This window comes from Penaeus vannamei, chromosome 13, assembly GCF_042767895.1.
Source record: "Penaeus vannamei isolate JL-2024 chromosome 13, ASM4276789v1, whole genome shotgun sequence".
NCBI lineage: Eukaryota > Metazoa > Arthropoda > Malacostraca > Decapoda > Penaeidae > Penaeus > Penaeus vannamei.
The window spans coordinates 38845979-38860978 of NC_091561.1; the positions used below are offsets into that span (position 1 = coordinate 38845979).

Consider the following 15000-nt stretch of genomic DNA (forward strand, 5'->3'; position numbering starts at 1 on the left):
CCATTTTCATTATATATTGAGACAGCTAACATGAAATCAGATGTTTTTTTATATATAAATTAAAATTTACTTCGACGTCTGACAGGGTGATAGTTCAGAAATCCCTAAAAATATCCTGCTCTGCTTATTGTACTGACACTATTAAGGAAATAAGGATACAATAATTAAATAATTATGAATATAAACATTAAGGATACAATAATTGAATAATTATGGATATAAACATTAAGGATACAATAAGTAAATAATTATGGATATAAACATTAAAGATACAATAATTAAATAATAATGGATATAAACATTAAGGATACAATAATTAAATAATCATGGATATAAACATACAATAATGAAAGATATAACCAAGTATATTCCTTTTAATAAACACTACCAAACTGGACATCATCCCTGGATCAAAAATAAACACTAGAAATTGCCTTTTATGATAAATCAAGGTGCAAAGGATATAAGCACTTAGGGTTTGACAAATTCAATGATGTTTATGCATATATAAAGGAAGGTACACACGCTATGGTGACGTGTGTATGTAAATTGGTAACTTGTACCTCAGTTTACTTCTCGACTGTTGCCATTTGCCAGTTTGTATTTGTTTATATTTGTTTTTTTTTTGTTTGTTTGTGTTTTATCCTGTTTGACGGTTGACATTTGTTTTTGTTTTTTTATATTTACCATTGATTTTTTTGTGAATTCTTATGTTTGCTATTGGCCATTTTTTGTGAATTCTTATGTTTGTCATTAGCAATTTGTTTGTATTTCCTATTTCTCACTGTATTTTTTTGTATTTTCTTATATTTGTCATTAGACATTTTTGTAAAGTCATTTTTCTGCATTTTTTTATATTTACCATTAGCCAATTTATATTTGTGTTGTATCTTCTTATATTTATACATATTTGTATAAGTTTTATTTCTCTTATTCCCATCATTTATCATCTTATTGATATTTGTTTCTCTTTATTAAGCTCTGCAAGTCATGTTCATTCCGATATCGTAATATCAATGTAAATAACTTTTCGAAACTCTGAAATGTTTTGTTTGTGTTCTTCCACTCAAAAGGACCCTGTTTCTCCTTCTTTCTTTCTCTTTCTCTCTGTCTGTCTGTCTGTCTTCCTCTCTCTCTCTCTCTCTCTGCCTCTCTCTCTCTATTTTTTTTCTCTCTCTGTCTCTGTCTCTCTCTCTCTCTCTCTCTCTCTCTCTCTCTCTCTCTCCCTCCCTTCTCTCTCTCTCTCTCTCTCTCTCTCTCTCTCTCTCTCTCTCTCTCTCTCTCTCTCTCTCTCTCTCTCTCTCTCTCTCTCTCTCTCTCTCTCTCTCTCTCTCTCTCTCTCTCTCTCTCTCTCTCTCTCTCTCTCTCTCTCTCTCTCTCTCTCTCTCTCTCTCTCTCTCTCTCTCTCTCTCTCTATATATATATATATATATATATATATATATATATATATATATATATATATATATATATATATATATATATATATATATATATATATATATATATATATATAAATACACACACACACACACACACACATACACACACACACACACACACACACACACACACACACACACCCACACACACACACACACCCACACACACACACACACACACATATATATATATATATATATATATATATATATTCATATATATATACATATATATATATATATATATATATATATATATATATATATATATATATATATGTATGAGTATATATATGTATGTGTATTTATATGTATGTGTGTGTGTATCTTCTTCACCATTCTTATTATCATCATTGTCATTATAGTTGCTTTTATTCTCATTTCTATAATCATTTATTTTCATCATTATCAATATTGTTATTACTTTAATCATTTTTATCATAGTCATTATCAATATTATTATTGTTATTGTTATAATGATAATAATAGTAATAATTGCAATGATTACAATAACAATTACAATTATTATCATTAATATTATCATCATTATCATTATGATCATGATCATCAACATCATCATTGTTATCACTATTATCATCATTCTTAGCATCATCATCGTAGTTATCATATTATCACTATTATCATTAGTTCCATCATTATCATCATTTTCATTATCCTCATAATTGATTTTGTCGTTGTCATTATCATTATGATTATGATTAGCAACATCAACATTTAGACCTTTGTCGTTAGTGTTTTTATCGTCTTTCTTATCATTATATATATATCAATACCGTTGATAATGCAGTCATTATCATCAGTAATGCAGTTTGTTATCATTATTACTATTATCACTAAAATCGTTATCTTCTAATTATCATTATCATCACTTTAATCATGTATCTTATCATCGTAATTATCATCATTATCAGCATGATAATTGCTACTATTAGCATAATATTATCAGCAAAAATACTGCCATTATTAACTGCAAAAGTATACAATATACGTTATGCATGTCATTGCACTCTACATCCACTGTATATAAGGATCAAAATTGTATAAAAGGAAAAGAGAAAATCAACTTACGAGCAGAGAAAAGATTTTATTTGAAATATCAGAGAGAACATTACATTAAGAGTTCACAAAATGAATATAAAGAAGAAAAAGGAAGGAGGAGAGAAAGAGAGAGAAAGATGGATAACTGGTTTGAAAGGTAGATACTTGAGGAAATGAGAGAGAAAGAGGGAGAAGGAGGAAAAGGGAGGAAGGGGGAGAGAGAAAGAGGGAGGAAGGGAGAGAGAAGAGGGAGGGAAAGAGGAAGGAAGATATAGATAGATAGATAGACAGAGAGATAAAATAGAGAGAGAGACAAGACAGACAGCGAGAAGAATGAAAGAGAGAAAACCAAAGACAGAAAAGAGAGAGAGGGAGAGAATGATCGGGAGACAGACAAAGACAAGAAAAAAGAGAAAGAGAGAGAAAACACTAACAAGGAGGTTACATATGTACAGGATATCACCTAGAACACACAAGGTCACCAAGAAATAATGATTTTTGATTATTCGTAAACATCTTGAGCAAACAGAGAATTCTAGATGCATAAATTACACCTAACACTTGTCTCGAAGCTACACCCAGACGTTTGTAAAAGCCCTGTATATATCAAGGTTTGAAATAGACATTCGGTTTTGTATATGTATGTATGTGGGTATATATATTACAGTGAGGAAGGGGTAAGAATGTTTGGCGTATGTACAGAATGTTATCAAAGCACTGAAACCGATATATATATCTTTATATATATTCATTCATCTTCATAGGGATTAGATATAGATAGAAGTATAGAACAAAAAAAACGGGAAACGAAAGATCAAAATGAACATAACTTCTCTTTTCTCTATATACACTTTGTATTTCTTTCTATCAAATACATTCTTCTGTTCTCCTTTCTTCTATAAATACAAAGAAAAAAAAAATCTTATCCCAATAAGCTCTATTCTCTCTCTCTCTCTCTCTCCTCAGCATCCAAAACCCCCGATAACTTACCTTTACCATCTCTTTAAAGTCTACGGACGCTCCACGCCCCTTTTCAATAACTCCGACTGACTCAGATATTAATTGTCATAAATGATGATAAAAGACCGAGAAGGGCAAGACAGCGCCCGGGTAGACTCGGGAGATCAATGTTTTAGGATGTCATAAGACGCTGAGGTGAGAGAGAGGGGGAGAGAGAGAGAGAGAGAGAGAGAGAGAGAGAGAGTGAGAGAGAGAGAGAGAGAGAGAGAGAGAGAGAGAGAGAGAGAGAGAGAGAGACAGAAAGAGGGAGGGAGGGGGGGAGGGAGAGAAGGAAGGTTTGGGGAGGGAGAGAGAGAAAAAGAAAGAAAAAGAGAGAGAGAGAGAGAGAGAGGAGAGAGAGAGAGAGAGAGAGAGAGAGAGAGAGAGAGAGAGAGAGAGAGAGAGGGAGGGGGAAGTGAGGGAGGGAGGGAGAGAAGGAGAGAGGGATGGAGGAGAGAGGGAGAGAAGGAAGGTTTGAGGAGGGAGAGAGAAAAAGAAAGAGAGAGAGAGAAAGAGAGAGAGAGAGAGAGAGAGAGAGAGAGAGAGAGAGAGAGAGAGAGAGAGAGAGAGAGAGAGAGAGAGAGAGAGAGAGGGAAAGAGAGAACGAGAGAGAGAGAGAGGAGAGAGAGAGAGGGCGGAGATAGATAGATAGATAGATAGATAGATAGATAGATAGATAGATAGAGAGAGAGAGAGAGAGAGAGAGAGAGAGAGAGAGAGAGAGAGAGAGAGAGAGAAAATGATAGTTAGACGGGTAGAATGGTATCTATCTACCAATCTATCTATTTTTCTTGGGTGTAAATGAGCCCCAGGAAGAAGAAAAGAAACGATAAAAACAACAAACACAAGGAAGAGAGAAGAAAAATCCTTTCATAGTGCAGACACGAGAACCATTATCACCATATATACAAAAGCATAAGGATTTGTTATCGCTATCATTATCGTTATTATCAGGGGGAAGAAGAGGTAAAGATGAGAATGTCATTTCCTGGACGTCAAACAACATGTGCTTTGATTTTGATTATCATCTTTTTTTTTTGTAATCTTTTTCTTTTTCTTTTCAAAATAGTCATTGAAGCTAAAGGTCACACTAAGTAGAAAGAACTATTTCTACAGAGCCAGCTATGGGGAACGGTAACTATCATCCGTCCCGCCGACTCTGATGCAAAATAAATGTCAGTTTTGGGACCATAACTTTTGTAAGCAGGGATAGATTCGATTCATATTTAGTATCAATAAATGCCACGATATGATACAGGTCGAGTATAATTTTGGTCGCAATATGTCTATTTTTGATAGAGTTATGACCCCTTTTATCGATTTCTTTTTTTGCCCCAAAGTCTGCGGAACGGAGTATAGTCGGTGTAGGCAAAAGTTGGTCATTATAGATGTAAAAGAGGGAGTTGTTACATTCTAAATGATTTTTTGGGTAAATGTACAGTCGTGAAAAGGCAAATATTGCTCTTTTTTATATATGTATATAAGGATAGGCCAGTTATAACATGTTATATAGACTTTCATATACGGGGGAGAGGGGTCCATCTCATACACTTATGTATCCATATCCTGTTTACCAAATGTTGAAATCCACCGTTCGTTTTACATGAACCACCACATGCGAAATCTGAAAGGAAACCCAGAGGTCATTCATACAAGTGGGATCCGTCGTTACAGCTGCCGAAGGAGTGCCAGGGTCGCGGCCACCAAGGAGAGGGCCACGAGAGCAGGTGCCAGGAAGGGTGGCCCGCAGCCGGTGCTTGAAAGGTCGGGTTGTTTTCCGTAGGTCGGTTGTCGGTCGCGTCGGGAGGTTCCTGGATCTGGGGGGAGGGAAGGGGAGGGGGGGGTTGTTAGTTGCGGTGGATTCAGTGTGAGAGTTGATATGAAAGGACAAGCGAGATGTGTAAAAGTGGATACATACGTGTGAGTACATTTTTCTATCTTTGTCTGTTTGTCTTCATATCTGACTATCTCTCTCTTTCTCTATCTATATATCTTTCTGTCTGTCTGTCTGTCTGTCTCTCTCTCTCTCTCTCTCTCTCTCTCTCTCTCTGCACCCGTCTGTCTGCCTGTCTATCTCTCTGTCTTTGTTTCTCTCTCCTTTTCTGTGTTTCTCTTTTTCTGTCTGACTGTCTGTTCCTCTGTCTGTATTTCTATTTCTCTGTCTCTCTGTCTGTCTGTCTCTCTCTCTCTCTCTCTCTCTCTCTCTCTCTCTCTCTCTCTCTCTCTCTCTCTCTCTCTCTCTCTCTCTCTCTCTCTCTCTCTCTCTCTCTGCCTCTGTATGTCTCACTCTCTGTCTGTCTGTCTGTCTGTCTGTCTCTCTCTCTCTCTCTCTCTCTATTTCTTTGCCTGTCCGTCTGTATCTCTCTCTCTGCCCGTGTCTCTCTCTATTTCTGTCTGTCTGTCTGTCTCTCTCTCTTTCTCTATCTTACACACACACACTCTCTCTTTCTGTGTATGTGTGTGCATGCGTGTGACTTACGAACACACGCACACACACACACACACACACACACACACACACACACACACACACACACACACACACACACACACACACCACATATATGTACATATATATGTGCGTATATATGTATGTATGTATGCATATATATATATAACCCACTGGCCATGCACGGAGCCCGTCCCCATATCTTTAATCGCAACACCAGCTTGAACTTACACGGGTCGTATGTCTTGCCGAGGTGGTCGATAAGGTCGTTTATCCCCTTCGGATGTAAGTACTTGTCGAACTTCTTGCGGTCTGTGGGTGATATTTGAGGATTTGTTCAGTGGGATTTCACTTTCTTTCGCTTTTTATCGTTATTTTATTCGTTAAAAGATGAGAGACATGATGTTGGTAGATGGCATGATATAAGATGAAATCAGTGTGTTAGTTATGACACTATGACTACACTGATCTTATGGTGAAAATGGTATTGATAATAATAATGATATTGATTCTGGAAAATGTTGTCGATAATGATATTATGATAATGAAATGATACTGATAAGGATAATGATATTGATTCTGGAAAATGTTGTCGATAGTGATATTGAGTATGATTATGATATCAAGACATATCTGGGGGAAAATGGAGCATGAAATCCCTTATGATTTTATTAGTCAAACCAATAATATTAAGCTATCAAAAAAAAAAAAAAAAATATATATATATATATAATAATAATAAAAAAAATAAAATAAAATAAATAAATAAATTAATTAATAAAAAAACGATTTTATCCTGGCTCATCACGTGATAGATAAAGACAAGCTATGATATCAAAACTACTGATATTATCATCAACACCTATCATCTGAATATTAAGATACGTCCACGATATCAAGAATACTGACATTACTATCAAAACCTGACATCCGATAGTTAATGTTACTTCATGACATCATTCTCCTCATGTCATTTCAATCATCTTAGAGAGGCCAAATTTAGCGACCAATGAAGTCTTATTGTCTGTCATTCTGAGTCAAGAAAGGATATAAAAAATATACGAAAAAAAAAACTAAATGAAATAAAATGAACGAAAAAAAGAAAAAACTGAATTGAATAAAATTAAATAGAATGAAATAGAATGAAATAAATTGAATAAAATGAATAAAATGTAATAGAATGAAATAAATGAAATAAATTGAAATAAAATGAATAAAATGTAATAGAATGAAAGAAATGAAATAAAATGAATAAAATGAATAAAATGAAGAATATGAATAAAATGAATAACATGAAATAAAATGAAATTAAATTAAATAAAATGAAATAAATAAATAAAATTAATAAAATGAAATAAAAGGAAATGAAATTAAATAAATTGAAATAAAAGGAAATAAAATGAAATAAAATGAAAGAAAATGAAAGAAAATGAAATAACATGAAATAAAACCATGGCAACTCTGGGAGAAAAAAAATAAACGTTCATACTAACTCGACTAAATTCTGAAAAAAATGGAAAAAAAATTACAGTCTAAATGTCAGTGATGATTCGGTACATTATGCGTTGTATTTTGTTGTAGCGTGTTGTATCAAAGCGCTTATGTTGTAGTTGGATTTTTTTTCTGGATAGATTCCGTGCGTTGTATGATGTATTGGTCATGATTATAATTTTTTTTTATCCTTTTTATAATCATTCTATCTATTATTATCATTATCACTATTCTCATCATCATGATTACTATTACCATTATTATCATCTTTTTATCCTTACTATGATTATTACTACTATTTTTGGGAAGGAGTGGGTCGTAGAATATTTTTTTCAATTTTATTTTCTTCTTTTCTTCTATTCTTCTATTCTCTTTCTGTTTTTTTCTTCTTCTTGTTTGGAGCGATCGTGTTTTTTTTATTTTTATTTTTTTTTATCTTAGTTCAATAACTGAATCGTTGTTCGAAGATAATGTTTTTTTCTCTATTCTATATGTCAGTGTATTTCGGGATGTGTTTGTTTCTTTGTTTGTCATGTTTGATTGAAACAATGTCATGATAATGGTAATAAGGATAATGATAATAATAAGAATGATAATAATAATTATAATAAAAACAAGAATGATAACAAGAATGATAACAATAATGATAATAATGATACTAATAATAACAGTGATGATAATAATATTGATAATGATAAATGAAAATAATAATAAAGATAATAATGATAATAATAGTAAGGCAATAGGGTCATTGATGCAATAAAAATATTCCCATGAAGAATTACACTAAAATCGCTATTTTCTCAAGTACACTGGCCCCGTCCGTGTTTCCCTATGATGCAATGCTAATGAATCCTTAAAAAAAAATGATAATCCGAATCAAAAAACAAAAATTAAAAGCATCTATGTTAGGCAAAGACACACCTCTGGTAAAAAAATAATAAAAAAAATTTTTTTTGAGTTATCCTGCTAACCAAAGCACAGACAAACTAACCAACGCTGGCAAAAATACAATTAGTGAAGATAATAATGAGAATTGTAACAATTATAGGGATGATGCTGATACTTACAATAATAATGATGATAATGCTGATGATAACAAAGATGATAGTAATGATAATGATGATAATAATAGCAATAATGTTAATGATACTAATAATGATGAAAATAATGATGATGATAATAGCAATAATGTTAATGATACTAATAATGATGAAAATAATGATGATAATGCTGATGATAACAAAGATGACAGTAATGATAATGATGATAATAATAGCAATAAGGTTAATGATACTAATAATGATGAAAATAATGGTGATAATAATAGCAATAATGTTAATGATACAAATAATGATGAAAATAATGATGATAATAATAGCAATAATGTTAATGATAATAATAATAATGAAAATAATGATGATAATAATAGCAATAATGTTAATGATAATAAGAATGATGAAAATAATGATGATAATAGCAATAATGTTGATAATAAGAATGATGAAAATAATGATGATAATAATAACAATAATAATGATAATAATAATGGTGAAAATGATGATAACAATATCAATAATAAGGAAGTTAGAGATAACAACAACCACAATAATGAAATAGAAAACAACATACCTTTATCTCGGTGGTGGGCGGAGTTCGAAGTGGGCGTGACCTCGCCTCTGACGTCATCGCCCTCGCCCTCACCTTTGACCTCGATCTCCTTCTCGGTCAAGACGTTCGTGCGGGACTTCGGGGGTTCAATCTCTGCGGGGGGGGGGGGGGGGAGGTTGGGGTTGAAAGTTGAAGGTTGGGGTTGAAGGTTGATGGGCGGGGTTGAAGGTTGATGGGCGGGGTTTTTGGGTTGATGGGCGGGGTTAATGGAAAAAAAACATCCCTCATTAATCATTTTAAATATCAATATTGTTTTTATTCACTATATATTTTTTTGCATTTCCTTCGACACTTCCCCAACATCCCCTTCTTGATCTTCATTTTTTTAATTACATCATCATCATCTTTTTTTCCCTTTTCCCTCCTAATCTTACTATTTTTTTATTTCATCATCATTTCCCCCCTTTTCCCTCCTAATCATCATTTCTTTTTCTATCTCATCACCATCATCATCTTTTTTTTTCCCCCTTTCCCCTTTTCCCCTCCTTACCGTACACCTTGATGGCCCCGTCAGTTTCCCCGAGGGAGTTCTTGGCCACGCACTTGAAAGTCCCGAAGTCCTGTGGCTGAACCTGGCGAATCCGGAGCTTCATGTACACTTTGTAGGTGGTCTCAGCCACGATGGGTTCGTAGCGGTCGCCTGGTGGATGGGGGGGGGGGAAGGTGGAGGGGGAAGGTGGGGGGAAGGTGGGGGAAGGGAAGGGGAAGGTGGGAAGATGGGGGGAGGGGGAAGTAAGGGGGAGATGGGGGAAGGGGAGGGAGGTAGGGGAGGTGGGGGGAAGGGAGAAGGGAAAAGGTGGGGGAAGGTAGGGGGGAAGATGGGTGGGGGAGGTGGGGGGAGGTGGAGGGAAGGTGGGGGAGGGGAGGTGGGTGAGGGGAAGGTGGGGGATGGGGGAGGGGAGGGGTGAAGGAAGAGGGAGGGGGAGGGAGGGGGGGATGGTCGGAGGCGGGAAGGTGGGAGGGGCAGGGAAGGGGAGGGAAAGAAGGGAGGGGAGATGGATGGGAAAGGGGTGAAGAAGGTGGTGGGAGGAGGGGATGGGGTGAGAGAAAGGGAAGAGAGGGGGGAAAGAAGGAGAGGTGGTGGGAGGGGGAAGTGGGTGGGGGAGGAGTGGGGGAAGAAGGGGAGGGAGGTGGTGGGGGCGAGTGGAAAAGAAGGGAGAAGGGAGGGATGGGTTGAGAAAAAGAGGGAAAAGTAGTAGGATAAGGAAGGGAAGGGGAGGGGTTGTGGTGGAGTAAAAATGGGGGGTGAAATTGGTTGGGTTTGGGATGGGTTGAGTGAAGGGGGGAGGGGATGGGGGGATGATAGGGGTTGGGTTGGGGAGGGATGAAGGAAGTTAAAGGGTATATTACAAATATATGTATATATATTGTACCAACACTTTTACATTTCCTTATAATTTTTTTCTTTCAATTCTCTTTAAACTTATATTTATATTTTCACTCTCTTTTCTAAATAATAGATGGTTATGAAGCGAAAGTCATGATACATTTTCTTTATTTACGAAGATACATAAAATTAATTACTTATGCTGAACATGTTACACACAAAGGAAAAAGAAGAGAAAATAAGTACATTTAATCACACATACACACACACACACACGCACGCACGCACGCACACACTTGTAGACACCGGCAAACTATATGACACACACACATAAACCCAGTCTTAAACACAGTACATTCACATACTTTGTCTGTCTACTTCTCTTTTCTCTCTCTTTGTTTGTCTTTCTCCATCTCTCTCTCTCTCTCTCTCTCTCACTCTCTTTCTCTCTCTCTCTCTCTCTCTCTCCCTCTCTCTCTCTCTCTCTCTCTCTCTCTCTCTCTCTCTCTCTCTCTCTCTCTCTCTCTCTCTCTCTCTCTCTCTCTCTTTCTCTCTCTCTCTCTCTCTCTCTCTCTCTCTCTCTCTCTCTCTCTCTTTCTCTCTCTCTCTCTCTCTCTCTCTCTCTCTCTCTCTCTCTTTCTTTCTCTCTTTCTCTCTCTCTTACTCTCTCACTTTGAAAATCCCCTCTTAAACTCAAGAATAACAACACTGCTCTGAACGTGGCAGAGAGAGAGAGAGAGAGAGAGAGAGAGAAGAGAGAAAGAGAGAAGAGAAGAAGAAGAAGAGAGAGAAGAAGAGAAGAGAGAGAGAAGAAGAGAAGAAGAAGAGAGAAGAAGAGAAGAAGAAGAGAAAGGAAAAGAGAGACAGAAAGAGAGAAGAGAGAAGAGAAGGAGAGGAGAAGAGAGAGAGAGAGAGAGAGAAGGAAGAGAGAGAGAGAGAAGAGAGAGAGAGAGAGAGAGAGAGAGAGAGAGAGAGAGAGAGAGAGAGAGAGAGAGAGAGAGAGAGAGAGAGAGAGAGAGAGAGAGAGAGAGAGAGAGAGAGAGAAATAGAGAGAGAGAGAAAGAAAGAAATAGAGAGAAAGAGAGAGAGAGAGAAAGAGAAGGAGAGAAGAGAGAGAGAGAGAAAGAGAGAGAGAGAGAGAGAGAGAGAGAGAGAGAGAGAGAGAGAGAGAGAGAGAGAGAGAGAGAGAGAGAGAGAGAGAGAGAGAGAGAGAGAGAGAGAGAGAAATAGAAAAAAAGAGAAAGAGAAAGAAAAAGAGAAAGAAAAAAAAAGAGAAATAAAAATAAAAATATAAATAAAAAGACAAACAAAGAACAAGAGAAACAGAAACAGAAACAGACAGACAGACAGACAGACAGACAGACAGACACAGAGGCAATACACCCCTCCACCAACACCTCAATGACCACGAACGAACCGAGAACACTATACTCGTCGCTCTCTCTGCCTCATTATAATGGTAATGACCACCAGGTGTCGCCAGCGCTAACGGATGGGTGTCAGACTAAAGGAAATATTGTCTCGGGTGCTGTTAAATGCTGCTGTTAAGGACACTATGGGGGGAGGGGGAGGGGAAAGGGTGTTCTATGGGTGTGGTGTTTTGTGGATGGTGGAAATGTGGGGATGGGTGGGTGGGTGGGTGGGTGGGTGGGTGGGTGGATGGGTGGGTGGGTGGGTGGATGGATGGGTGGGTGGGTGGGTGTGTGTGTGTGTGTATGGGGGATTAATATGCGCGTTCATACATACTCGTAGATTGTCACACGTACAAGCACGTATAAACACATAGACACGTATAAACGCACATAAACAAACGCACACACACACAAAAGTGACACAGAAAAAAAATGACAGACGCACACAAAAAAAAATGACAGAAAAACATACAAACAAACACACACTTACACAAAAACACAGACACACACACGCACACACACAAAGTCCCCACAACACACAAACGCAAAAGCAAAACCAATACGAACAACAAAAACTAAAGCAACAACAATAACAACAACAACAACAACAAAAACACCAACTCACCCCACAACACACAAACACAAAAACAAAACCAATACGCACACCAAAAACAAAAACAATAACAAAACAACAACAAAAACAACAACAACAACAACAACAACTCACCCGTCACGATCATGTCTCCCTTCGTATTAGTCCAATAATTAATACTTTTTGGATAAGCTTCTGTGTGGCACTCGATGGTTAACTCCTGGCCGATGTAGGCACCCTCCAGCTGTTGTGGCACCCATGCCATTGGGGGAACTGTGGCGGAAAGGGAGGAGGAAGAGGAGGAGGAGGAGGTGGAGGAGGTGGAGGAAAGAGAAGAGGAAGGGGAGAAGGAGGAGGAGGAAGGGGAGAAGGAGTAGGGGTGAGAGGAGGAGAAGGGGGAGGGGGAGGGGGAAGGAGGAGGAGGCGAAGGCGGAGGAGGCGGAGGAGGTGGAGGAGGAGAGAGGACGAGGAGGAGGAAGGAGGGGAGGAGGTAGAGGTGGAAGGAAGAATCAGAGAAGGAAAAGGAAGAGTAAAAGGTTTTGATGAAGGAGGAAGAGAAGGAAGGAGAAGAAGAAACACAAGAGAAAGAGGAGAAGGAGAAGACAGACAGAGAAAGAGAAATAGAGAAAGATAATAAGCGAGAAAAAAAGAAAATCAATTAAACACCATACACTATACATCTCATATACTTTATTCATTCATATTCTCATATCCCTCCCACCCCCCCCTTCTCAAATGACACCATTACCCCCCCACCCTCCCCCATCCCCCAACCCCAATCATCATAATTTCATATACGATCACACGCAATTCCCACCAAAAGATCAAATGATACACTTAAGTGATTTTATTACTAATGACCTTTTACTTCCCGTTTTTTGTTATTACTTTTTTGAGGGGGGGCTCTTCAATTTTTTAAAAAGAGTGGAACGTGACCTTTATTTGTGATCGGGATAGTATCATACGAAAGGAAGTGTCTTGCGGATGAAAGAAAAGAAAAACTTTCATCATACGAGAGAATTTTGTAAATATGTTTTTGGTTTTTTGTTATTTTGTTTTTTATTTGTTGATTTTTGTTTGTAAATGCATTTTGTTTCATATATCTATTGTTTTTATTCATTTTCATATTTGTGTGTGTGTGTTTGTGTGTGTGTGTGTGTGTGTGTGTTTGTTCGTGTCATATATGTATTATGCATTATCATGTATGTCCCGTTAGTGTTTTTTTACTGCCGTGCACACTACTTAATTTGACCACTTATCCCTCCCTCATCACCCCCTCCCTCCCGCTCTATACCTTTATGCCCCTCCCTCCCCAGCGCCACACCTTTCCTCCCTCCCCTCCCACCCACCACACCCTCACATCCCCTCCCATCCCTTCCCATCCACTACCCCTCCCTTCTCCTCCAACCCTCTCAACCTTCCCTCCCACCCACCCTCTCTCCCCACCTTCCCACTTCCACCCCTCTCTTCCCCTCCATTCACCCTCACACCTTCCCACCCTCAACCCCTCACACCCCCACCTTCCAACCCACACCCTCCCTCCTCACCTTCCCACCCCCTCCACCCCACCCAAACCCTCACCTCCCTCCCCATCCCTCCCACCCCATCCCACCCCCCACCACTCTCTCTCCCCCACTCCCACCCCCACCCCAAACTCACACTGGACTCTCAGGTGCGTCCTCTTGCTGATCGACGGCGGGATCTCTCTCTTTCTCACTCCCATCCCCCCTCTCCTCCCTCCCCCTTCCCCCTCCCCCACCCATCCACCTCCCTACCCCCCCCCCCCCCCAAAAAAAAAAAAAACACTCACACTGGACTCTCAGGTGCGTCCTCTTGCTGATCGACGCCAGGATCTCTCTCTCTCACTCCCATCCACCCCTTCACCTTCCTACTCCCCCTCCCACCCACACCCAACATTTTCTCTCACACCCCAACCCTCCCCTCCCTCCCCATCCCTCCCACCCTCCCCCCACCCCCTTCACCCCTCCCCCTCCCTTCCCCTCCCCCCCCCCTTCACCCTCTCCCCCTCCCCCTCCCTTCCACCCTTCCTAACCCACTCCCCAAAACTCACACTGCACTCTCAGATGCGTCCTCTTGCTGATGGACGGCAGGATCTCTCTCTCTCACTCCCATCCCTCCCCCCACCCTCTCTCCCACCCTCTCCCCCTCCCCACCCCAACCTTCCCCTCCCTCCCCATCCCCCTCCCCACCCCAACCTTCCCCTCCCTCCCATCCCTCCTACCCTCATCCACTCCCTCCCCTCCCCCTCATCCCACCCCCTCCCCTCCCCCCTTCCCCTCCCTCCCCATCCCTCCAACCCTCACCCCTCTCCCCACCCCACCAAACTCACACTGGACTCTCAGGTGCGTCCCTCTTGCTGATCGACGGCCAGGATCTCTCTCTCTCACTTCCATCACCCCCACCTTCCCTATTTCTCCCTCTCTCTCTCCTCCCCATCCACACCCTCTCACCTCTCTCTCCCACCCCAACCCTCCCTCCCTCCCCATCCCTCCTACCCTCATCCACTCCCCCTCACCCTCCCCTCCCTTCCCACCCCT

The 15000-nt window shown here is 39.4% G+C and overlaps 1 protein-coding gene across 2 annotated transcripts in view; it reads right to left on the bottom strand.

Moving 5' to 3' along the window:
- Positions 1–4176: 4176 nt before the first annotated feature.
- Positions 4177–15000, bottom strand: part of LOC138863817 (lachesin-like) — a 100683-nt gene continuing 89859 nt past the window's right edge. For both annotated transcript variants that reach the window (XM_070129262.1, XM_070129261.1), the window contains exons 8-12: positions 12578–12715; positions 9602–9751; positions 9073–9204; positions 6181–6261; positions 4177–5317 (exon numbers count right to left, since the gene is read on the bottom strand). In XM_070129262.1, the coding sequence (XP_069985363.1) occupies positions 5169–5317; positions 6181–6261; positions 9073–9204; positions 9602–9751; positions 12578–12715 (650 nt within the window). In that variant the 3' untranslated portion in view covers positions 4177–5168. The remainder of the gene's footprint in view (positions 5318–6180; positions 6262–9072; positions 9205–9601; positions 9752–12577; positions 12716–15000) is intronic.